We start from the raw sequence: 26,461 nt of genomic DNA, 5'->3' as shown, positions 1-26,461 counted from the left end.
TTAATGGAATAAAAGGCTGGCTTAGAAAAGTCTAAAAGTCTATTTTTCACCTTTAGTCACCCAAAAACTAAAGTATTCTGTTATCATTTACTTACTTATTTTAATCAGAAAAGCAGAAATTAATAGCTTAATGTGCATGCTGCTGTTTTAAATAAAATGAATGAAAACAGTATATAGCTGTCAAGTAAGATTTGTAGTGAATACTTTAACGATGATAAATACTCTTTTCCTCACCTGTAATATAGCACAATAAATAATTTAATAAGTTATAAATAAGTTATGTGGGTTTAGAAGCAGAGAGTGAAAAAAGATGACATAACATACATTAATGTTAAATATCAGTCATAAAAAGGAAAGTAATCTATATATTATTTCAAAAAAATAGTCTATATCTTTCAAAACAAAACAACAGCTTCTGAACAAAACGTATTTTTCAGAAATGCACTTTTACTTTCTGTTCTTTCATTGACTGAACTGATTTTGCCACACCCAAAATGTCGCCTTTCAAAAGGTCACAACCGGGAACTGGTGTTACATGAAAATATGCCCCCTCTGACCAGTCACATTTCTTAACGTTCCGGTCCCCATTCATCTGTTTTGATTGGTGATCAATCCGAGCACAGCACCGCAGTGCTGCTCTCTCTGTAACATCTCTCGAGTCCGGGCACTAGTAACAATGTCAATATACTGAGCCTAATCATGGGGGAAGCCGTGCCATTTAACATCGTGTGCACCGTCAAAGCGTTGAGCGGCGCGTTGCGGAGAGATGCTGAGCATGAAGCCGAGCTCGGTCGCGAGCGAGAGAAGCTGTGGTTCAAGGAGAGCAGCGCCAAAAACCTGAGAAATCGTGACTTCTTGTCACCCAACACGGTTCTGACGACGCTGTACGCCGGTGGAGAGGTCAGTCTGAAATATGTGCTTACATGTGCGTTTTTTATTTTCTGTGTTATGATCTCTTCCTGGCCTGCACCAGTGACAGATGCGCTTCTCCGCATGGCGATTTTACGCATGGCTTGAAGCGCCGTGTTGGATATTTGAAGCTTTTGCTCGGACGTCTGGTTATGAATCACAGAGTCACTGACACAGAATTGTCAGAATATAAGCCCGAGCTCTGCACAGACACACAGGGCGCCAGCTAGACTGTTGACATTGGTGGCATCGACCAAGCATTTGAACCCTGCGGCAGAAATGATTTAACTCCTCACTGCCCGTTAGATCGAGGTCAGACTAACGTTATGCCAATACCGAAAACAATATGTTGGCTAGTAGGAGAACCACAATGTGATGATCACGCCCTGATTTGTTACTGTTTTTCCCCCAAATAACAGAGAAGCCTTGTTTTTCTATTTTCAGGAAGGGATCGCAACGAAAACCGCCGGAGCTGCAAACTGTTGCTATGGTTACCACAACAGTTCTCCTGATGCGCTCTAATGTTTTGTGGTTTCTGAAATGTTGTTGCGACTTGTATAATTATAAAGAATTAATATATTTGAAATGTATTGTATAAATTACAAATTGTAAAAAAAAATTACAGCTTCAAAATTAATATGCAAAAATTATTACATTTTTGATATTATTTGTGAGAGTAAAATCGGTTTATTGTTTATACTGCCTTGATTCTGTTGGTAGGTCAGTGACGTGTATGTTCATAGAATATAAAAAGCATTTTTTGTGAAATTGCAATATTCCAAAAATAAGAATTGTCCATTTTGATTTCACGGTGACTTAAAAATGCATTCATGTTGGTTTTGTGCATTGTTTCAAATCACTTTATACCATTTTCAACAAAGGTTTTGATTTAATGAGAAGGTGTACCAGGGCAGCTACACTAAATGCTCTTGTGTATTTCATGATTGTGTGTTTTCAGGTTCCCTCTGATGTTCTCAGTGGTATTCACTCTCTTCGTGGCAGCGGTGTATTGCCGATAGGAGCCACTGAGGTGACACCAGAAGGCCTGCGTGTGTGTGTGGATCGCTGTGCAGCATTCAGAGGTGTTTTATGTGGAATAACGCCATATCTGAGACCTGCTGCTCAGAGACAGGGCTGTGTCCTCATCAACTGCCCTGCTCTCCACACCAAACAAACCGTGCCATCTCCCGATACACTAGCTCTGGGGCAGCTACGGACCGTTCTCATTGCCGACCACCTCGGGGCACAGCTCAGAAGACAAGGGTGTGTGCTTTGACTTTTATGATATTGGCATAAAGTCATCAAAGGACATATTAATCAACTCTTTCTTTATTCCATTTAGGTACACTGTGTCCTTTTGTCCAGCCTTGCCACAGGACAGTGACATTGTCAACTTTCTGAAATCACTAGGCATTGATTGGCCTACAGTCCCTGTCAGCTGGACCAATGAGGACAGGGAGGAGAAGATGAAAAAAGATTTAGAGAACTCAATCTACAGAGACAGAGAGATGGAGAGAGGAAAAAGGAGAAGCAAAGGCAAGGAAATAGAGGGAGAGAGAAGAGGGATAAAAGAGGAAGTTAGGATAAACCTTAAACAAGTGGTACAGGACGAGAACCATCAGGGGTATGATCCCAGTCTTGGCACTTGCACAGGTGAGTTGTAATGTGTTCATTAGGGATCTAATGCATTACATTTCCCATGGGTTCATTTATATACAAGATTTGCGTCTTTTTGGTCAGTAAATGTCATTATTAGTGTTGCATGAGTAGAATAGTTTATTTGTTGTTTATTATCCTTTACAAGTGTTAAGCCACATTATCACACTGTAACTTCAACTAGTAATGCAAAATATTTGGTTTCATATCGGTTATTGTTTGTTCATTCATTGAATTTATCACTCGAAAGTTGACGTTGGAAATTTAATTGTGCTTTATTATTCCCTCCATTTTTTGCCTTTAGACTTTTGGCATGATCTAATATTTGCATAAAGTGGATTTAAAAAACAAACTGTTTAAAATATTTTTATGTAAATTTATGTATATTTCCAAAACTGAAAGTTATATGTTGTGATGCCTAAATTCATGTTTAGCAATTAAAATGATTGATTTTAGTTTGTAGCATTTAATTTTTTATTTAATAGACAAAGCAGTATAGAATTCCAGCCAATTAATCAGTTATTGGCCTTAACATGAAAATAATTATCGATTTATCAGTAGTTTGTTAAATTTGGCAGTAATACATGAGATGTGACATGTCAATGTTGGATTATACATTAATTGTGCAAAAAATTATAGTTTAAATTATAACTTTTAAATTTTGTTTGTCACATACTAGCGTTGTCATGAGTATGTTGAATGTTGAAAAGGAACAAATGTGAAGTGTTTTTTTTTTCGTAATTTTACAATTTTCAGTTACTAGTTGCACAAGCAGCATTAAAGGGACAGTTCACCCAAAACCGAAAATTTTGTCAAAACTGAAATGAAAATTTTTTCATCATTTATTCACCCTCATGTCTTTTCCAAACCTGTATGTACGGAGAACGGGAGGGGACGTCTTCGGTTCACTTAGTAACTCGTGGAAACGTGATATTATGTCGTGGCCACGAGATTTTGTCGAGGTAATGATGTCGTGGCCTCAAGATGTTATGTTGAGGGAACAACAGCCATTTCTCATGGCCACGACTTATTTTGAGGGAACGACATATTTTTCTCGTGGCCACGAGTTTAATGCGTAAAAAAACCTACGTTTATTGGCATGTCGCGCATTTACAGTAGGCTTACTTACAAAACTAGTCAGAACGTTATGTGAAGAGATCGAAATGAAGGGAAAAAACTAATAAAAAAATATAATAATAGGCTAATACTAATTATGATGATGACAATAATAATATACAAATATTATGAAAAAAGATGATCAGTTAATGGACACACACAGCTAGCAAGACTGTGGGATGGATATGTATGAGTTTCAATGGGGACCAACCACTATTCTTCAAAATATCTTCTTTTGTGTTCAACATAAGAAACTTATACATGTGACATGCGGGTGAGTAAATGATGATAAAATGTAAATTTTTGGGTGAACTATTCCTTTAAGATGAGATGAACTGGGCCTTACTAAACCGTGTCAACCAGATTTTTTACAAGGAATGTTTTACTCCTAGTGTTTCTGTGATAAACTGTTGGATAGCCTTAGTTTTCCTCTGCATTGTGGATAAGTCAGTGATTTCTCTGTTTTCAGTGCAGAGAGAAGCTCTGTGTCATCTGGCCCAGCTGGACAGTGCTACCACAGATTTCCCTGTGAGTCAAATGGACCCTCTGTCTGTATTATATCTATCTGATTTAAATTACAATGAGTTACCATAGTTTAGTTGGATTCTTGTAATGGATTTCTCTACTGTAGATCTCTACGACAACAGCCCTACATGTCACTTCCTGTCAGGATGAGTTTCGTCAGCAGCAAACAGCCATGTTGTGGAGAGCAGCGGGTGCAACGGCAGTGCAGGTTTCACACTCTCTGCCCACACAGACACATTTGCCCATCAGCTGTACCAGTGTGCTTTACATATCAAACAATTGCTTTCTGTTTTGTATTTACTGTCCTGTAACAGGAATTTTGGGTTGGACCTATCAAAGGGCTTGTTCTTTTTTCCTTTTCCTTCTTTTCTTTTCTTTATTTTTTGTTTGTAGCCAATAGCTTTTAGTTATATCACAGCTACTAACCATGATTTGCTACTTCCTAAATAGTAGCAGCTGGAATTGGGCAAAAATCATACTCATTTAGAAAGCATTTCATTTTCTGATTAATATTTTTTCTCTTTCTCCTGGAAGAGCAAGTTTGTAAATCTGTGTAAAAGCATGTGTAACTGTTTTAAAGTGATTTTTTTCATTGTTAATTATTATGTGTTAAGTAGCATATTGATGGCAAAAAATCTAAAAGACAATAAATTAAACTCATATAAGTTGCAAAAAGTCTTAAGACAATATAAAGCCATTGGAATGCTCCCAAATGGGTGAATACACAATTTCCAGCTTAAATGCTGCACAGTTGGACATGATTACATTTTACACAATCTTTACTGGAAAATGAATGAATGAACGAATAATTGCTTGCTTCCTCTCTATTAGAGATTGGTGATTTGTGGTCCTGTTAAAACTCCTGGAATTCAGATGAATGCAGCTCAGTATCTTCAGTAAGGCAAAACTTTAGAACAGCAACTCTATCATCTCTTTGTTATGCTTTATCAACTTTATAAATCATTCTTATAAGTCTTATTACAGTGTTACATGGTTGGCTGTGTATTGTTGTAGGTTAAGAAAAGCTCAGATGAAAGAGGCCTCAGAAATTAAGTACGGAGACCAAGTTGAAGGTGTGTTTATCTGTGCATTCTTGGAAAATTCCTTTTATAGCTCGTAGTCTTAGTGAAATATCCCAGAATCATTGTGATGCATGATAATATCAGATGTCACCTGATTTGTTCATGTGTCATCAATACATTTTTTTCAGGTCAGACATGGGATGACATCATTAGAGTGATGACCTCAGCCACTGTCAGGTTTGAACTGCTGTCCACAGTGCACACAAGTCCGGTGAGTGTGTTTGCGTGTGTGTGTGTGTGTGTGTCTGTGAAGAATGTATTTTCCTGCATTAGAGATGATTGACAGCTGTCTTTCAGGTGACCTTAGATGTTCAGCGGGACAGTGGTGTGTCCACAAAGGGCCCCAGGGGTGGAGTCTTTGTCATGTATAACTGCGCTCGTCTTCATACACTTTTCAGCAGCTACGAGAAAGGGGTGGAGCAAGGTAACACACACTATATTGTTCTTGACTTTTGATTCATGTTCCAAGTAATATTATGATAGTAGTCATGGAGAAGTCGTTTTTTAAAGCGCATGCAGTGACTACACTATAGATTTTAACAACAAAAGCAGATATAGTTTGTGCAGTAGAGGTGTGGTATTCTGATTAGTTATGTTGTTTGAGGCAGTGTACAGTTTTCGCAATTCGCTGAAGTAGAGAAATCAATTCCCATCTTTCTCCATTGAGCCTTTTGATTAACTGCATGTTAAGTATAATGTAATATTGTGTCTATTTGTGAAATAATGTCCATGTCTACTTTAAAATATGTAGGTCTTTATCCGGAGATCCCTGGAGGCGCAGAGCTGGACTTTTCTGCCCTAAAAGAGGAGGTAAAGCAATATGTAACTAACATGTCTTAATGATTATTATCTTAATGATAATGTTTTTGCTAACAGTCTTACTTGTTGCATCCTTATTCAAGTATTCCAAGGATTATTTAATTGCTATGTATAAACATATATGCCAAATGTACTCAAATAAGCTCTGTTATTGTGTTTAGTGGCATGGAAATTTGTTTATATAGTGATAATATTGCCATGTCATCTTTAGGGGGAGTGGCTTCTTCTCTTCAATTACCTCATTCCATTCTCTGAGTTGCTGGACCAATCGGGACAGATCCTGGAGCATGAAGGCGGCACGGCCAGAGTGAATTTAAGGACTGAACAGGTACTTTTATTTTTATTATTATTTTTCTTTTTTTGTATATAAAGGTTTTGTTTCTCAGATAGACTTGCAGAGTTGATTTTAAGGCTCTTCCTATTAATCTCAACCAGTCATATCTCTTATTCTGTCAGCTGTCTTGGTTTCATTAATAAAGCCATCCATAACTGAAATGTGTGTATTTTGTCTGTCAGGTGTGCAGATTCTTGGTGTCTCTCAGTAAAGATTTTAGCTCCTACTACAACAGAGTTCACGTCCTTGGGGTAAGACATTATGGGCCTGTGTGGTTGTTTGTGAATCAATTTATGAAGTTATGTATCTTTTATATGTTTATATAAGGACATTTTAGATTCTGTTAGACCCTTAGAACTGCTTATTACTAGGTTTTTATTTTATTTTATTTAACATGATTTAATGTGTATTTTTCATATTTCTGTGTGTATCAGTATTAACAGTGATTAAACAAGTTCAGGGCCATTAACTTTCTTCCCTTTCTCTTTCTCTTTCTCTTTCTTTCTTTCTCTCTCTCTCCCTCTCCCTCTCCCTCTCTCGCTCTCTCTCTCTCTCTTCTCTCTCTCTCCCTCTCTCGCTCTCTCTCTATCTCTCTCTCTATCTCTCTCTCTCTAGGAGCCCCTGCCTCATCTTTTTAATCAGATGTTTTGTCGTTTATTGTTGCTGAGAGCATTAAGAGAACTTTACCACAGCGCCCTGGACTCCCTTAACCTTCCCCCAATTCCCCAACTATAGCATCTCCACTGCAGACATTATACACTAACATCCACAAACTCTCCCTTAACAGCCAGCACTCTTCCATTTCCCTCAGTTATTACACCTTAGATACCTTCCTCTTAGCCATAATTGCCTGACCATCTTGTGTGAATAGCCCAATATTCCCCTTGCCCTCAAAAAAGACTGTTTTACCACTAATAGCCATACAGAAGGTAGGACAGAGCCCAATGCATCTGTCGCTCTTCACTCTTTCATCCAATAAATAATATTGAAAATTAGAAGTAGTCTAAAATAGTCTGAAAATTCGCCCCTAAAAATATCAACAGAATATGCTTTCTTTCACAGCGAATTGAATTCTCCTGCACCACATTCATAGATTTTGCCCTCCTGCATGAATATGTATTCTATGTAATAATGTTTAATTGATGTAAGTGCCCAGCTCTATTTGTTCAACGCTGAACACATTTACAGTGCAGCACAGATGTTCTCACAGTCTGATAGATGCACACACAAAGTATCTGTCACCACTGTTTTTGATTAGGATTCATGTCTGCATGATTGGCAATCATTTGGCATTCCTGAAATGTCATGATCTGGGATGCTACTTCCTTTAATATAAATATAGTCTTATCTGTATCAAATATAAAGTCTTAATTCTCAAGTTTCCCTCAGTGTCCCTTACTGTTTATGCCACTGTAAGTGTACAGGTGTAGTACTGAGATTCCTCATGTGCCATACATTTCAGATGCGTCGGTACTCTCACTGTGTCTGGAGTTTTCACAGATCTGTGCCATACGCCACACGTTATTCAAAGCCTAAATAAACCCTTCAAAGTTTTTGTTTGTAGTGATTTCACGCAATGTATTTAAAAGGCAGCAACCCGCAGAGACTTCATAATTAAAAGAGTGTCTGCCTCAACCTCTGAACTGGTTGTTTTTCAAGTGTGCAAATGTTTGACTATCTATTCATACACAAGTCTTTTATTTATTTTAATAAGAAGACTACAGTGAGGGTTAATTTGTTAACATCAGTTAATGCATTAGGTAACCAACAAACAACTTTTTTTTTTTCATTCATTAATCTAGTTTATTATTTATTTATTCATGTTTGTTCAGAATACATCAAGTTCTGTCATTTGTCATGTTTATTCCAAAAAAAAAAAAAAATCATATTTGTCCCATGAAATTGATTTTAAGACATTTTACTTGTATGTGATCATTTTATATATATAGAAGTTAAGAATTTGTGATCATTTATATTTTTTTAAAGAATTGAATACTTTTATTCAGCAGGACTTTAAATTGATCAAAAGTGATAGAGAAGGTATTTGTAATGTTACAGAATATTTCTAATTCAAATGAATGCTGTTATTTAAATTTTCTGTTCATCACAATCCTAAAAAAAAATTATTACGCTTTCCACAATAATAGGCAGCACAACTGTTTGCCACATTGATAATAATAATAATAATAAATGCTTCTTGACAATCAGAAAATCAGCATATTAGAATGATTTCTGAAGAATAACGTTTAAGAAATTCAGCTTTGCAATCATGGGATAAATTGCATTTTAAAATATATTAAAATAAAGTTAATTTAATTTGTAAAAATATATCATAATATTACTATTGTAATGTATTTTTGATTAAAAACAACTTGTTTAAAAAATAAAAACAAAATACTGTCTCCAAGCCTTTGAAATGTTAGTGTAGAAAAAAATACAGGGGCATAGATTCCGCCATATTTAAACGTCTTGGGCTTTTTGGCATTCCCAGTTAATATCTCATTCATTTCTAATCCTAAATGATACTGCATCCAAACTCATAAGTGCATTGTGTGGTTAAAATATTAATTCAATTTAAGGTGGAACCAGAATTATGACCCAGACAGGCATGACTAAACATCTCATAATAGTTCTGAGTGGCCTGGCAGAAGCTCATCTTTTTAATGAAATATGTGTTAAAGGGGTACTTCACCCAAAAAGAAAATTCTGTCATTAATTACTCACCTTCATGTTTATCTAAACTAGGGCTGCCACTAACAACTATTTTTATTTCGATTAATCTATCGACTAATTTATTGATTAATCGATTAATCGAAACGATTAATTTCCCGCAAAAAATCTACAATTTTGCTTAAGAATATGTTATTAAACCAAATGAAATCCAAATTTCTATGAAATCCTTGTTTAAAGTAAAAGTAAAGTGCAACATAGAGTGCAAGAAGCAAGTGTCCATCTCATAGTCCAAATCACTGAAATCAAAGTTCAGTATTATAGTGTGAGAAAGACAACATATCCACGTGTTCTAGTCTAATAATAATACAATTATAATCAAAAAACACTTTGTAAAGGAGTATTTACCAGAAATATTATTTACCAGAATTTATTCAGGTGAAAAATGTAAATGTGCAGTATTTCTGAGAAAAAAAACTAAAAACTTTTTTAAGTTAAAATCAATTAATTGGAGATGCTTTTGATTATTACAATTTAATGAAACCATTAAAATGGAATCCAGAAAATAATGGAAAACAGAATTTGGTAAAGATAAAACTGTAAAACTCAATTAATTAGACAGGCTTTTTGATTAATCAAATTTAATCTAGAAAGTAAGGGCATCACTAAAATAGTCCATATGACAACAGTGGCTCAACCTTAATTTTATGAAGCTAGGAGAATACTTTTTGTGCGCAAAGAAGACAAAAATAATGACTTTATTCAACAATTTCTTCTCTTCTGTCAGTCTTCGACGTGTGTCCACGGTTCCACTGATGTCACATGGACTATTTTATCGATGTCCTTACTACATAGTTGGGCTTTGAACGTGGTAGTTGCATTGCTGTCTATGAAGGATGAGAAAGCTCTCGGATTTCCTCAAAAATATCTTAATTTGTGTTCTAAAGATGAACGAAGGTCTCGTGGGTTTGGAACAACATGAGGGTGATTAATTAATGACAGAATTGTCATTTTTGGGTGAACTATCACTTTATATAAGCAGCTTGAGTTTGTAATGCTCAGTTTCAGGACTGAACATTAATAGCAGCCACATTGCTAGAAAATGGTTCCAGTTTTCAGTGCTGTGACTGTGAGTGTGACTGTTGGTTTAAATTCTAGAATACTGCCAGCCAATCTGTCCAGTAGTAACCACAGATGTCTGCATACTAAAAACGCACATGTAGATGTGGACATGACAGGTTCAAGAAAGTGTAATAGCACTGTTCAGCCATTAGAGGACAATCATGATTCATTATTTTTCTGCTAAATCTCGTTCGCTCTCTCTCCCTCTTATGTGGTTTAGGGCTGGTTAGGCTGTCAGTCATCATTGCCGGGCATCTCTACCTTGAAGACAAAAGAGGGAGGAGAGATGAGAGGAGGCAGAGAAAGAAAAAAAGGAGACTAGTGCATGAAAGGAGTTCAAAGGATGAAGGAGAGTACGCTGTGTAATCGCTACAAGCAAAACTGCTGTCTTTTTAAGAGGTGTGTGAGAGCGAGATGAATGAATGAGGTCAGAGGTGCCCATGGGAACTGAATGATTTTTGTAGTTCCCAGGGATAGGAGGAGAGAGAGGGAGAAAAGGTGGGTGGAGGAGAAAAGGAGGAGGGGTGGAGATGATAGAGGAGAGTGATATTGATGAATGTGGTTCTTGTTGACTGGTGTGGAACCCTAGACAGGAAATAACAGTGTGAGGTGGGTGTGGTTTGTGGAGTGTTGGGAAATGACACATGGAGACAGATTGTTACTATTTCTGTAAGTGTCACTCTATCAAGTGATCATTTTCTTTTGCAGTATTAGCTAGAAAGGTCTGATATCAAGCTTATTCAGGGTACAAAATTAACACTCACCAAGGACTATATATAAGTATAAATTGGCATTGTCAAGTAAAAAAAAAGGGGGCATCTTGCCAGCTGGCCGATAATTTTATTAAGAGGTGCTAATCCACTGTAATCCCAGTTCATTTTCAGTCTGAGCACAACTAACAGGCTTCTAGGAAATCTGAATTCAGTTCAAACATTCTGTTCACACTCGAACAGGATTAGTTGTGATTCATATCAGGGTCGAGTCGACTCATGCCCTTGAGCTGTTGACTGAAGTGTGTTCAAAACATGGCTTATGTTGAATTCTAAGAATTAGACTTTGAACGCTGATGGGAATGAGTCAAATTAAAGACTGGCATCTTAGAATGACTTTTACCTCAGTGGAAAATGTATTAACTTTTTTTAAAAGGCTGAATTTATTTGATCATTAATATTATAACAATTTAATCTAATTGTTTTCCTAAAATATAATTTATCCATGTGATGGTAAAGCAGAATTTTCTTTAATGTCACATGATCCTTCAGAAATCATTCTAATATGCTGACTTGGTGCTCAAGAAACATACTTTTAATATATAATAATATTGGCAGGTGTTGCATAGCAAATGCTTTACTCTTATTATATGGCTTTTGATATTATTTCCTCTGCACACAATGCAATCTAAAGGTAATAAATGACATCACCATTTTCACACTTCATTTTTTTATATTCCTTGTTTAATCCTATCAAATATCAGCCGAGACTGCAGTGTTGCCAGAACAGTCTGCCTCACCGCAGCATCTAATTAAAACAAAACTGGAGTCTGTCAAGCTTCTGGTGGTTCCAAGTGAAGTCCTCTGTGTGTGTGTGTGTGTGTGTGTGTGTGAGTGTGTGTGTGAGAGAGAGAGTCTGTGTGTGTCCCAACAACATGCTGGAAAAAAATCTTTCTCAAAGCCTTTGGGTTCCCTCTATCAAACTGAAGCTTAGAGATTGCGGCACCGTATTTGATGTAGATCTCTCAGCTGAAACTTTTGATAGTTTGACAAATTTAGACTAGAGCTGAAATCATTTTTGATGGGTTGAGATCTTTGAGACTGCACAAATCTGTCATTTAAAACTGTGTCAGAACAACCTCATGTGATCTTTCTTTAACCATCAAAAAAGGGGGAAAAGTTTATTTTTTCTTTAAAGAGTTGTAGAAAAATTGTCTGCTTTATGAATCTGTGTCATACTTTGAATGTGTTACTTTGGCATAGTGTTGTGAACAGAGATGCATAAAATGAGTTTTAGATTGAGAGCAAGTTCTGCTGAGGAAACAGGAGTACAGATGATAGGACAGTCAGTAGTGTATTTCACACCCATCCAGGCTTGTGTATGTGTGCGTTAACAGATAAGAACCTAGTGTAACAGCTTCCTCTTTCTTTCTGATTCCTCCTCTCTCGCTTTTTCTGTACCTCTGCTGATAAAAAGTGGTTTGAATTACCAACTAACCATTTCCTGACTTTTAGTTAGAAATGTCTGTTCACAGACCTTCCTTCAGAGAGGGCAATCTACCTGGTCTTCTGAAGATAACAAGTCTTAAAATGTGAGTGTTGTCCCCACAAGACCCCCAAAAATGTAAAAAAAAAAAAACGAGATTGCCATTTATGTGAATTATAAGCAACAGGTGTTCTTCTGACCACCATGATATGTTTGTTGATGGTAATTTGTTTTGTTTGAGTCCTGGGGAATTCGTGGTTATATGTCACAGAGAAAAAATTTGAAGATATTTTGTTGGTTTCTTTTTTTTACATGCTACGTTGAAAAGTGGCATTCAAAAGTTTAGATTTTTTTATGTTTTTGAAAGAAGCCACCAAGGTTCCAATTATTTGATTAAAAAAATTCAGTTTTTAACCATAATATCGTGATTTTTATTTTTGTATATATAAAAATAAAATCACAATATTATGGTTAAAAACTGCATTTTTTAAATCAAATAAATCTAATTTATTATAAAAAAATTTATTTATACATTTATTATTGATTAACAGCACTAACATATATATATATGTATATATATATATATGTATATGTTAGTGCTGTTAATCGATAATAAAAAAACCCTAAATAATCACACATTTTTCTGAAATTAAACCTTACATTAAAGTTTTTAATTTCACATTCAATCTTAAAATGACTGTAGAAAAGACATAAAGTAGGTTTTTAATATTTGTTTAATGCCATCTTTTTTTTATGACTGAAGGCAAGTATCACTGCTACCGACTGATGTCTATGAATTTTTTTCCTAATGTTTAACCATTGACTATAGCCATTCAACATGACAGTATAATTAAGAGCTATCAATTTAACATTTATTAGACTTTAAAAAATAACTTCTAATTTAAGTGAACTTAAAACAATCTTCACATAACCCCATTATAATAAATGTCATATTTATAACATTTTTATATATTATATATAATACATATTTATCACACTAACTTGTGCCCTTCAGCAAGAAAATATAGCCTAATTTAATAAAGTTATTAAACACTAAATTCTAAATTAAATAAATATAAAGTAAAACTACAGAAGTTATGGATTTCCTCTTTTTAATTTTGTTATATGATTAACAGACATCACAGCAGCTGGTTATTAGGTTATTTTGGCTGCTACTTTAAAAACTGCTGCTGCTGAACTTGATGCGGATCTGACACTGCTTTGAATGTGACTCATCATAGATAATAAATACTTGCATTCACAGTTTTAAGGCAGCTTTAATGGCCTTCTTTTGTAACTTCATGACTTAACTGACGGCATAACTACGACATTGCATACTCGTAGTTTCATTTGGGTTTGAATATAATATAGCACTTTAATATAGCCTAATAGAGCGCACGCCGGCACGTCTGAAAACTGTCCAATTCTTTAGCAGTTTTGAGAGGGGTGGCCAAACAAGTCCCGCCCCTGCATTAATTGCGTTAAATATTTTTAACGCGTTAAACTGAAAAAATTAATCGCCTGCGTTAACACTCTAATTTTGACACACACACACACACACACACACTATATATATATATATATATATATATATATATATATATATAATATTAACCAAAATGTATTATAATGCAATAATGCTCTCTCTCTGTGTGTGTGTGTGTGTGTGTGCGTGCGTGTGTGCGTGTGCGTGTTTATGTGGTTTATGAGGACACAGATTTGTATAATGACATGGGTATGACAGAGGTATTACAATATGAAGGTGGTTTATGAGGACACTGCCTATGTCCCCGTAATTCAAAAGGCTTAGAAAACATACTAAATGGTGTTTTTTTGAAAATCTAAAAATGCACAAAGTCTCCTGTGAGGGCTAAGTTTAGGTGTAGGGTTGCTGTAGGGCAATAGCACACACAGTTTGTTCAGTATAAAAACCATTACGCCTATGGAGAGTCCCCATAAACCACAAAAACCAACATGTGTGTGTGTGTGTGTCTTATATAGGCTTCATGGGTCTGTCAGGCTTCAAATCTAGCAGCTTGGCGAGAAACTAGCTGGATTGAAGTCTAAGCAGGTCTAAATCCTGAATAAAACAGCAAGATACCTCTCTCTTCTGATGCTAATCCATTTTAATCCCAGTTCACTTTCACTCCAAGCACAACTAGAGCGACTTCCAGTCGATCTGAATTCAGTCCAAACATTCTATTCACACTCAAACACGATTAGCCTAGTTCATATTGGGGAAGACTCAGATGAGCTCAGATGCCTATGACTGAAGCGTGTTTAAAACATGGCTGCTCTATAAAGGCATTTATATCCCATGCTGGAACAAATGAATGTGCTGCTCCTCTTTAGATGTAATAGGATCCAGTAAGATTTGTTCTCATTAATATAATAAGACATAATCTTCAGGGTAATAAAGGCACATAGCCAGTTCTTTTTCATTAAATTACACCCTTTTTAAGAACTCTCTTTTTCAGTTTTAAGATGTTTTAATATATGTATACTCTTATTGATGGTTTTATGTAGTGCTGATGATATCGATATTAATATGTTAATAATGAATTATATATTTTTGGAATATTAACGTGTTTTTGACATTTTATTCGAATTAGGCAAAATGTAGATTTGTGTAAATATGTAATGTTTATCATATTTTTAGTCATCTGTATTTTTCCATTTTGATTCTCTGGTAGTTTAGCATGGGAGGTGCAATTTCAGATATGTAGTGTATATATGTATATATAGCATCTGCTGTGTCTTTGAAATCTGGGGGAAGGTGATAAAAGAGCAAGAAAATATTTATAGCTGCATTAAAATAACATTTTTTTCTGGCATTTATTTTTAAATGTCACCCCTCCCTGTCTATCTCTCTATTTCCCTCTTCATATTGTTCATTCTCCTGCCTTTTTCTCTTTTCCTTTCTCATTCCCTTTGTTTTTTTTATTCTCTCTATTTTTTTATTTGCTGATTTGGGTCACTGGCTGAAGAGACAACTCACAGCTGGCCTATAAACAACCTTCCCTCTTTCAGCAGCATTAGCTCACACACACACACACACACACACACACACTCTCCTCTCATTCCAGCACTCAGTGACACAAATCTCTCACATCGTTTGGCATCATTTGTTTACTAGGTCTTTTAAAACAAGCTTTATGAACCACTCTCTTATCCTCAGTGTGTTTATATCAATAAATATTTATTTCTTCCATGATGTTTTGCCTTAAGCTTGCAGTATTTGAAAACTCAGCAAGTCAATAAATATTAGCCACTGAATCATTTGAGTCAAGGTGAAGAAAGTGACAAAGCAGTTTGTGCCTAAATGTTTTCTTTTGTGATTTCTTTTTCTGTTTTAGGTTTGCTACTGTAAAATGTTTTAATTTTATTACTTGAATATTTTATAAAATGTAATTTTATAAAAATTTAGCATAAAGTATTTAATAATTTAAATATTTTAGTCAGAATTAGACTATTTTATAAATATAAAATATATTTTTTTATTCTATTATGACCTTCCCTTTTTACATTTCCAAAAATATAGAAACATGTTTTTCTTTATCATTATAATTAAATTAATCACATTACTCTGTGCTCATTTTTCAGCCCTTTGCACTTATATTTCTTTGCTATGATTCACCATTTTGTCGGAGTAGACAGCGAAGAGCAGACTGCTGTGTTTGTTTATGAAATGGGAGTGATGCGTCAGTAATGCGATGATAACACGTTTTGAAGGGTGCGTGCGCGTGCGGGCGCGGATGGACTAATTCCAACTTTTCGCATATTCCATGTTAACGAGTGAGCTATAGAGCGCGGTTTGGTCTGAAGTTAAATTACGAGAGCTCCATGTCGAAACCCAATAACCATGCGGCAGATAACGAACATAGTGTTCATAATCCCATAATCCTCTAAAATGGCTAATGACATCACTATGCAACAGGGCGAGACGGCCGGGAACGGGTCCTAGGGTGGGGGCGTGTCCTAAGCTTGCTTCGCTTTTATGGATTCTGGGTGTGGAAGTCACATTGAATATTCAGGTTCAGCATACGTGCACATCATTTTAATTAAATCGCGCTCACCAGGCACAGATTTGCTGGGGTAACAATCTCAGCCCACTTCACCCAACTGACACCATATACCTACAGTCGTATCTCAAGGGCTCTGTTTGTGTCTTGAGGATGCGGTAGTATTTTGAGAGACAGATTAAAGTGTGTGTAGATGTCAGAGAAAGAGAATGCTTGATTTGTCTCTGTTGGTATGTACAAAGTGATTGTGCATTATTTAAACCTCACTTCCTGCATTATTGGTACAAGCACCCATGCTTAAAAAAGGATATACAGACGACAGTGAATATAAATGGCCATCACAGTATGTGTGCGATTTATCTGCCAGTCCCTCTCTCTTGTGAATATGTATTATTGCCGCCTGCCCGTTCAGGCCCAGCCGTGACAGATGCTCACCGGGCCGAGGCCACCTGCTGCTGTGGCCACAGGGGAGGGGTTAGCGGGGTGAGCAGAGAGGACAGCAGGGTTGGGTTGTGTGGTGTGGTGGTGGTGGTGGTGGGGGGGCAATTACATATCAACAGCGGTGGTGAGACACTAACACAAACCCCTCTTCTTGATGGAACATACCCCTACTCTTGCCGTTCCCATGGTAACTCATAGAATAGCTATGGCCTTGTAGCTGACAGCTTACCTAAATGTGTATGTGTGTGCATGTGTGTTAAGGGCCCCCAGGTGCGCTCTGTGAAGTGTGCGCCCCTATAATCCGCAGGCTGGATTTTTGGGGATTACAAATCAGACCATTAGAGCTCTTACACTTTCGCTTCTCTCTTTTCAGCTCACAACCTACATCCATAAAGGCTGTATAGAATAGACTGTCTTTTTAGTCTTGTGCAGACAGGCGTCTTATTAATAATTTTGTGCAATGCTATATTTAGCGTCAACGTTGATGCAGGCATGAATAAAACAAGATTGAGCTTGATATTAAAGTCCTTCAACACTGAACATGGTTCTCGTGGTTTTGGACCACAGAAATACATGCGACTCTTTTTTCCCCCACTCACTTTGAATTCTAACTTCAAAATCCACACGGATCTCAGCAGTCAGCAGCACACCAACTGAGCTCAGGACATGAGCGCTGTCTGCGGTTCTGAACAGATCAGGTGTTGAGCTCATTTTTTAATGGTTCAGGGATTTTTTCAAAAACATTTTAAATGAGGTCATTTTTTGGGTTCTACACATTGTTGCATTCACATTTGATTCAGATTGCAAATTTGTTAGTGATGTAGAGATTTAAAAAAAAATGTTTTTATTATATTTGATCCAAGATATACATGAGATCAATGGTTTTAAGCTTTTTGGTATCACTTAGGGAACACTATTCAATTATCAACTTATTCATTATAAGTTAATAAGCATGCATATTACTCGCATTTGGCTGTTTATTAATACTTATAAAGTACATATTAATACCTTATACATTACTACAAATAACTACTGTATCTTATTATCAATAAGCAGCAAATTAGAAGTTTATTGAGGGGAAACTCTTAGTTAATAGTGAATGTGTTCCCTAAATTTATGTTACACCAGTTTTTTATTTAGGATAATTTATTGACTATTTCATTCACATTAGATTTAGCATAGCCTACACATCAGATCAGTACTCTAATTTGTAAATGGTTTAAGGACTATACTTTTAGATTTTAGATTTCTATACTTTTATGGATGTTTGTTGCATTCGCTTTTTCCCAATATATACTTTAGATCATGCGTAATAATAATTAATAATTTGAAACAATTGAAAAAATGTATACCTGTGATGATTTTATAAGTCTTGACTTAATTGCATGCACATTTGATCCAAAATATTTCTGCTTTAGACATTATTGTTGTTAAATGTTTTAAAAGTGTTTTGACTTTGTTGAGCCCCCAGTAGATCCATTTGGCAGATGCTCAAAAGTGACCTAAAATGCATACATTTCATGGTAATCAGACCTGTCTGTTGCTAGAGTCATGCTCTACTGTTTAAGCCACAAGAATATAAAGCTAGTGAATAAAAAGTCTTATCGTCCACCAGTGTAGACATTGAGAAATAAGCAGAAATGTGGGCCATATGTGTTTTCATGACATACAAGAATTTGAATTATGATGAGTAACACTAAATATGATAGCTCTTCCCAGAGGCTGTTTGGTGAGCTGGTAAATCGCAGGCGGGCTGATCGGAGTTACCCGTCTGTCTATCAGTCAGGTTTCTCAGAGGAAGCTCTCAGTTATGGGAATTCCTCTCCTCCTCACTTAATGTGATTTAGGGCTGCCATGACTGTGTGATATAATACCATCAAGCGTCTAGACACACACAAGCACACCCGCAGCACTAAAGACTAGACATGAATCTCATCCTCCACAGTCAACGAAGAAAATTCGCAAATCATCTTTTTCTGCTTAGGCATCACTGGTAACTGCACACAGAAAGCACAAGCCCTTTACCACAGTCTGCTCTGCTCAGCTCAGACTAGAGCACGAGAACAGTGGGGCACGAGGGGCGTCTTATCTAGAGAGAGAGAGAGAGCGCGCGCGCACAGTATAATTGAGCCGTGTTGAATTTTTCAACATCCGTGGATTCGTTCCAACGGTGTCAGTGGCAGGCAGACACAGATTGGTTTTTGTAACGCGCAAGTCTATTTCTGCGTGGATTTCACATCCGCCATGCAGGGCTGTGACACGCGCCTCCGAAATTCACCCACATGCAGTGCGATTTAAAACAGGAGAAAAATCATAGTTAAAAAATGTCTCCGTGTCAAACAATGCATTCAAAATGAGACCGTGTCTACCGAGTGGGAGGTAAAACTGGCAGAAGAAAGAAAATGTGATATTCAATGCAATGAATAAAATAATATATATAAAAAACACCTCAGGAAGTCGTTCAGTGAATAAGACACGAAGTCACAGGTGGACACCGACTGATTGTTACAGCTACACACCAAACCCCCACTGACGTTCATACGGGGTTTTTTTCCGCACAAAAAAAATATGCTATACTTGATATTTGTTGGTTAAATATTTTATATATTATATTTAGAACAGAATAAATGTTAAAAATTAAAATGCATAGTTACCTTGCCATACGCTGGAGGAAATTATAGCCTAATACTTAATTGCACATTAAATGACAGTTTGCTATAAAATAGGCCTACTAAAAAAGTAGCTATATAAAAATTGAGTTATAACGTTAATGTTGTATTCTTGTTTTGTTAATGTTTTTGGAGTATATATATATATGTTTTACACAGATGCTGTTTTATTATTTTATCTTAGCCACTGTTCATGTAAAAGTCACTAATGATAAACTTAGACAACATGTGGCCTTCTGTTACAGGTGTTGTTATGGAAGATTTTAAGATACATAGCAATACAAGAAGGTATTGACATCATTTGAATGAAATGTATGGATATATTGAAAATGTATTAAATATAAATTATTCTCCATTTCCATGTTCCATATTGAATTAATGCTATTGCTTTCACTTTGATATTTATAGGTTTTAGGCTATAGTACCTCTCCAGCGGTGGACATGGCGTCATCCGAGTGAGGAAACAGCCTTGCGCACACTGGAATGAACCATTCCCATCTCAGAGAGAGAGAGGAGAGAAAGAAAGAAGCGAGAGGGGGAGGAGTGAGGGTAGCACCGGGTTCGCTGTGAGCCATGTTGGATGTGAATGAGAGATGCTGCGCTCGTGCCGCTGCTAGACGGAGCTCTACCAAACACCGAGAGTAGATGCGAGCTTCCCGGGATCACCGAGCGACCGGGGAGCACGGCGGAAGGAGTCGGGCAGTGGTGGATGAGCTGGCCACTTAGCCGGCGTTTGGAGAGAGAAAGAGAGACACTTGGGTTCAGAGAGAGGGGAGAAAGGGGGGAGAGAGAGAAAGGATTTCACCAGACTAATGGCTGCACTGCTACTGGACTTGGGCTCGCTTTCGCCGCTGTTGTTTCTTCTTCTCCTCAGCTCTTTGTTCACTGTTATTCCGAGGAGTGCAGCGGGGCCGTTCTGCCGCTCCCTGTGCACCCACCCAGCCCCCGGAGACGCTCAAATCACCAGCCTGCCCGACGGAACGGTAACGGGGGCTTTGGCTGGGGGCGATTGGAAGATCCACCCTGTACGGACGCTACGGTCGCGTGGACGGGAATCGCAATGCTTACGGTCCTGTGCAGTGGGAACCCCCTCATCTCCGTTGAGTCCGGATTACCGGAATTCTAGTGCATGGATATCAGAACCGGCGGCGCACACCGGACGCTGTCATCGCCAGCCTGTTTGGAGTAACGGTGGCAGTGGAGAGAAGGGCGTTGTTTCTCGTGTTCTCGCCTCTCCGGTTCAGTATGGCAAAAAGAGGACTATACAAAGGACTAGAACGCGCTCGCGGCCACGGCGCCTCGACACGGACAGGGTCATCGCACAAAGCGTGCTGGATAGCTGTAGAACCGTGGACAGCCAATCCAGGCCCAACCTCTGCCCATGTCACCCAAAACGGGAGTTTGGTCTCACCAGAGCGGGCTGGGACGGGTCAGACATTAGAAATACCCGCGGGTGCTCGGGACCGTGCGCGTGTCAGCTCTCTCTAGGGTTTGGAAGCGAAGCAAGCAACTGTCTCGAGTCACACCGGATCACAGGTTGTTCTGAATGGCATCCAGACTGGCACAGCAGTAACTGGCACCGGTTCAACAACTCTCTGAGGCGCTACGCAGTTTGTGGAAGGCAGGCAAGAGAAAATACAAACACCACATCTTCAAATAAGAACTCAGAAGTAGAATTTGTGCATGCAAAATCTGATCGGAATAGTTCACAAAAGTCTCCTAGTCTGCTCAAACGGACTGATGCTCGGGATTTAATGCCACAGGCTGTCTGGGTCAGGACTGATGACAGAAAGGCTCATTATAATGGATCAACTGGAATCAATGCTCAGTTGTATATCGGCGATGTACACAACTCTGACTCATCTGCTACTGTCTGTCCCAGGGGTCATAATGCATCACATATCTACCTCTTAGTCGAGCTTAACTTTTCTAAACGTTTTCGTGATTCACACATTCACACGCGAGAAGATTCAGCACCCGCTCAGTGGACAGCGCCAATCCCTGTGCATGAGCTCGCTCACTCGAATGACTTTACTCAATGTTTGTTGCTGAGGAATTGGAACAGTAACAATAACAACAACTGCGCCAAGGATCGTAATAACCACCACAACAACAGCAGTCCTGATGATCAAAATACAAATGAAACCCAAAATGTTCCTGACAGTGAAGAGCGCGACTTTATAAGAGGGGAAAGCGCACGTTATCCTTGCTCCAGTAAGCGTGCAGAGTGTGGCGACTACGACAGCTTAACCGCCGATGGGGGTGCCACGCGGCCGCAATTAAAATCCGGTAAACGGGTGTCATTACAAGCTGAGGGTGTCAGTCAGCAAGAGGAGCAGCTGGAAGCCTCGACTGAGTGCGGTAGGAGAGAGGGACAGATAGAGGGCGGGGTGAAAGGGGAGGGAACGGGGGAGGGTGACAGACAGCCTGTAGAGGGAGGCAGGGAGGAAAGCATGGAGTGGGTGATTGCAGAAGACACAAAGGAAGAGGTAGTGTTAGAAGAGACAAATTTACTGAAAGAAAAAGAAAAAGTTCAAGGCAATGGCACCTCTCAGTCAGACAGAAAAAGCGATGAAAACAAAGAGCTAATGTGGCCAGAACAGAATGAGCTTAAACAGAGTCTAGATGGGGTGGGAAACACACAAAAAGTTCTGTACGGTGAGAAACAAAAAGCAAGAGAGAGCGATGAAGTTCAGAGAGGAGAAGAGCAAGAGTACAACGAAGAGCAGACAGGTGTCCCTTCTGTTGGGCGCTCCCGTAGAGCAGCTAATAGGCACCCCCATTTCACCCAGTATAACTACCAGGTTCAGGTTGCTGAGAACCAGCCTCCTGGTACCTCAGTCATAACTATGACAGCTGAGGACCCTGATGCTGGTGAGGCAGGCAGACTCAGTTACAGCATGGCCCCTTTAATGAACAGCAGGTCCATGGATTACTTCCAGATCGACCCAATTACTGGCCTTCTCGCCACCACACACATTCTGGATCGAGAACACATGGACCTGCACTACTTCCGAGTTACTGCCACAGACCATGGCTCACCACGGCTTTCTGGAACAACTATGGTGACCATCAGTGTGGCTGATCGTAATGATCACTCTCCTGTGTTTGAGCAAACAGAATACCGCGAGACCATTCGAGAGAACGTGGAAGAGGGATATCCTATCCTGCAGCTGCGAGCAACAGATCTCGACTCGCCAGCGAATGCTAACATACGCTACAGATTTATTGGAGAAAGTGCGGCTGTTGCACGCGCTGCGTTTGAGATCGATCCGCGATCAGGCTTAATCACGACCCGAGGTATTGTTGACAGAGAAGCAAATGAACGTTATATATTGTTGGTGGAAGCAAGCGACCAGGGAAGAGAGCCGGGCCCACGGTCGGCTACTGTTAGCGTTCATATCACTGTGTTGGATGAGAATGACAATGTTCCACAGTTCAGTCAAAAGCGGTATGTGGTTGCAGTTAGAGAAGACATCCGACCACATTCTGAAATCCTCAGAGTCAGTGCCTCAGACCAGGATAAAGATGGGAATGCTGCTGTGCACTACAACATAATCAGCGGGAACAGCCGAGGACAGTTTGCGATTGACAGTGTTACTGGAGAAATCCAGGTGGTAGCGCCACTGGACTATGAGACGGAACGGGAGTACACACTACGGTTGCGGGCTCAGGACAACGGCCGTCCACCTCTCTCCAACAACACTGGAATTGTGAGTGTGCAGGTCACTGATGTCAACGATAATCCACCAATCTTTGTATCCACACCTTTCCAGGCTACAGTGCTGGAGAGCGCTCCTATCGGTCACTCCATTCTTCACATACAAGCTATTGATACAGATAATGGTGACAATGCACGCCTGGAATACCGTTTAACGGGAACCGGCACGGATACACCGTTTGCTATCAATGCTGCCACTGGCTGGGTCACAGTGAGCTCAGAACTTGACCGTGAATCAGTAGAGCATTACTTCTTTGGTGTTGAAGCTCGAGATTATGGCGCCCCACCTCTTTCCGCCACAGCTAGTGTTACAATAACAGTTATGGATGTTAATGATAACCGACCAGAGTTTCTACAAAAAGAGTATTACGTCAGACTAAATGAAGATGCAGCTGTTGGAACAAGTGTGGTCATCGTAACCGCAGTTGACCGTGATGTAAATAGTGCCGTCACGTACCAGATCACAGGTGGAAACACACGTAATCGCTTTGCCATTAGCACAGCTGGTGGAGCAGGACTTGTCTCCCTAGCACTGCCTTTGGACTACAAACAGGAGCGTCGCTATGTGCTAACAGTCACTGCCTCTGACAGAACTCTCCACGATACCTGTCAGGTGCACATCAACATCACAGATGCCAACACACACCGTCCCGTGTTCCAGAGCGCTCATTATTCAGTAAGTGTGAAAGAGGACCGGCCTCCTGGCAGCACCGTGGTGGTCATAAGCGCAACAGATGATGATGTTGGAGAAAATGCCCGCATCACTTATTACCTGGAGGACAATATTCCACAGTTCCGCATTGATCCTGCAAGTGGAGCGATCACACTTCAAGCAGAACTAGACTACGAAGACCAAATGACTTACACGCTTGCCATCACTGCTCGTGACAATGGAATCCCTCAGAAATCTGACACCACTTATGTGGAGGTCAATGTTAATGATGTAAATGACAACGCACCTCAGTTCTTGAGCCCCAGATATCAGGGTGGAGTCAGTGAGGATACTCCACCTTTCACTAGTGTGCTACAAATCTCCGCTACTGACCGTGATGCTCATGCCAATGGCCGTGTCCAGTATACATTCCAGAATGGAGAGGATGGTGATGGTGATTTCACCATAGAACCAACCTCGGGAATAGTCCGGACCGTCAGGAGACTTGACCGTGAAAGTGTTCCCTTCTACGAGCTGACTGCATTTGCCGTGGATCGCGGTGTTCCACCTCAGCGTACACCTGTACACATTCAAGTCAGTGTCATGGATGTCAATGACAATGCTCCAGTGTTTCCTGCTGATGATTTTGAGGTCCTAGTGAAGGAGAACAGTGCCGTTGGGTCAGTCGTAGCTCAAATTACAGCGACTGATCCAGATGAGGGCCCAAACGCTCAGATTATGTATCAGATTGTGGAAGGAAATATTCCAGAAATTTTCCAAATGGACATTTTTTCAGGAGAACTCACTTCTTTAATTGACCTTGATTACGAAACACGGAATGAGTACGTAATTGTTGTCCAGGCCACATCAGCTCCACTAGTCAGTCGTGCTACAGTGCGCATTCGACTGGTTGACCAGAATGATAATGGGCCCCAAATGCAAGACTTTCAAATCATCTTTAACAACTTTGTATCCAATCGATCCAACACCTTCCCAAGTGGGGTTATTGGACGAGTTCCAGCCCATGACCCAGATGTTTCGGATCGTCTCTACTACACCATAGACCGTGGGAATGAGCTACACCTGCTGCTGTTGAACCACACGAGCGGGGAGATCCGCCTCAGCCGGAAACTGGACAACAACCGACCACTGGTGGCCCCGATGCTTGTCACCGTCACTGGTAAGACCAAGAGGGGAGGAAAAGAGGTGAGGGGGTGGGAAGAAGAAATGGGGAAATGAGGCAAGGGCTATTAAGGTCATAAGGATGAAATCAAATCAGGTCAAATTGGTTTTGCTAACTCTTTTCTGCAGTGCTCTATTATGAAATATTGCTGAAGGCAATGTATCAGTGTAGAGAGTGCATGTTAGAGGGAAAATAGAAAGAATAGAAGATATCTTCAGAGAAAGCTGACCCTTGACTTGTATTTTTCTCTGTAAAGACATTTAGCGATCAATGTAAATTACTTTATGCTGGAATGATTTCTACTGGCATTAGCAGGTGCTGTAACAGGAGTCTCAGTGGTAACTTGAGAGAGTGTAAGTGCTGAGGAGAGCATTGCTTGGCCACAATGGCTGATGTTGATTGCATTGCTAGGAAGTGTAGATAATTGTGGCTTTTGAAAGGTTATAAATGGTTGGTTTGTTTGTTGGTCACCAATTGTTGTAAATGGTGATTTGTTATTTACAGACAATGTGACTAAAATGGTGAATTTAACACAATTTGTGGGGTTTTGTGGCTGCTTTGTGTTTATTTATCACTTAAAAATCGTGCTTGACTTGAACAATATTGCTGATTTCGTTCTGTTTGTGTATATGTGTGTAAGGCATATAGGATGGGGAGTTTGTAAGACTGCAGTGTTAGACAGCTCAGTTACCCTCTGGTAAAATTCTCTCTCTCTCTCTCTCCTCTGAGGAAAGCACACTTCCGTTTCCATCCCCCCTTTACTCTTCATTTCTCATTAATTTCTCATTCATCTCTTTCTCTCACTATTTTCCTCTCACAAAACATATTTTTCTGTTGGGTTAAATCGTCTAAACATGTTTCTAAATAAGTTGAGCAGCTTTCTTCTACACTGTACAATGTAATCATTAAGTTTTGATGTACTGAGGGAAATGGAAGGTTGTGTTGAAGGAATTTCCTATTAAATAATTCCTTTGTATTCTGCTTCACCCGGAGAAACAGCAGTTACAGTTTTCTAATGAGCACAGTTCATTGTCTGTAAGATGAGATGACATAGTTTGGTACTCGATGTCACTTTTATCTTGTTATTCTCCAAGCAAGGCAGATGTGCTTATATTTATGTGATTAGTTCATGTTGCTATTCCTTCTATGATGTGATGTACAAACACACATTTTAGGTGTAGTCAAAATCGTATTGGTCTCAGAAATAATGCATGTATACCAGAATGAAATTGTGTGTACATACTGGTAAACGTAGTTTAATAGAGGATTACATACAGACCTCTTATCTTGTATGCTTTCTCTTGCATTCTCTCTCTCTCTCTCACTGCTCTACTTTACTTTGAG

General features: G+C 39.0%; 2 protein-coding genes across 2 annotated transcripts in view; both read left to right on the top strand.

Moving 5' to 3' along the window:
* The first annotated feature begins 592 nt into the window (after nt 1–592).
* On the top strand, nt 593–8,309 carry LOC306849902 (DALR anticodon-binding domain-containing protein 3-like). Its single transcript, XM_079385280.1, has 13 exons — nt 593–900; nt 1,868–2,172; nt 2,252–2,562; nt 4,151–4,209; nt 4,313–4,414; nt 5,038–5,102; nt 5,221–5,279; nt 5,417–5,499; nt 5,586–5,712; nt 6,040–6,098; nt 6,319–6,435; nt 6,624–6,692; nt 7,057–8,309. The coding sequence occupies exons 1-13, from the start codon at nt 700–702 to the stop codon at nt 7,174–7,176; spliced, it is 1,677 nt and encodes a 558-aa protein (XP_079241406.1). The 5' UTR covers nt 593–699; the 3' UTR covers nt 7,177–8,309.
* Nucleotides 8,310–20,373: 12,064 nt separating this feature from the next.
* Nucleotides 20,374–26,461, top strand: part of LOC306848848 (cadherin EGF LAG seven-pass G-type receptor 3-like) — a gene marked incomplete at both ends in the record, with an annotated part of 49,837 nt that continues 43,749 nt past the window's right edge. Inside the window, one exon of the mRNA XM_079383597.1 lies at nt 20,374–25,114. Coding sequence (XP_079239723.1) covers nt 20,374–25,114 — 4,741 coding nt within the window. The remainder of the gene's footprint in view (nt 25,115–26,461) is intronic.

Source organism: Barbus barbus, assembly GCF_936440315.1.
Source record: "Barbus barbus genome assembly, chromosome: 29".
NCBI lineage: Eukaryota > Metazoa > Chordata > Actinopteri > Cypriniformes > Cyprinidae > Barbus > Barbus barbus.
The sequence above is the reverse complement of the archived record's forward strand: the minus strand, read 5'-3'. Positions and strand labels throughout refer to the sequence as shown.

What these genes read in the sequence shown, in the direction of transcription:
- LOC306849902 (XM_079385280.1), top strand. Translation starts at nt 700, where the DNA reads ATGGGGGAAGCCGTGCCATTTAACATCGTGTGCACCGTCAAAGCGTTG. An exon ending in GCACAGCTCAGAAGACAAGG is followed by an intron (nt 2,173 to 2,251) that starts GTGTGTGCTTTG and finishes TATTCCATTTAG; the next exon opens with GTACACTGTGTCCTTTTGTC. An exon ending in GTACGGAGACCAAGTTGAAG is followed by an intron (nt 5,280 to 5,416) that starts GTGTGTTTATCT and finishes CATTTTTTTCAG; the next exon opens with GTCAGACATGGGATGACATC.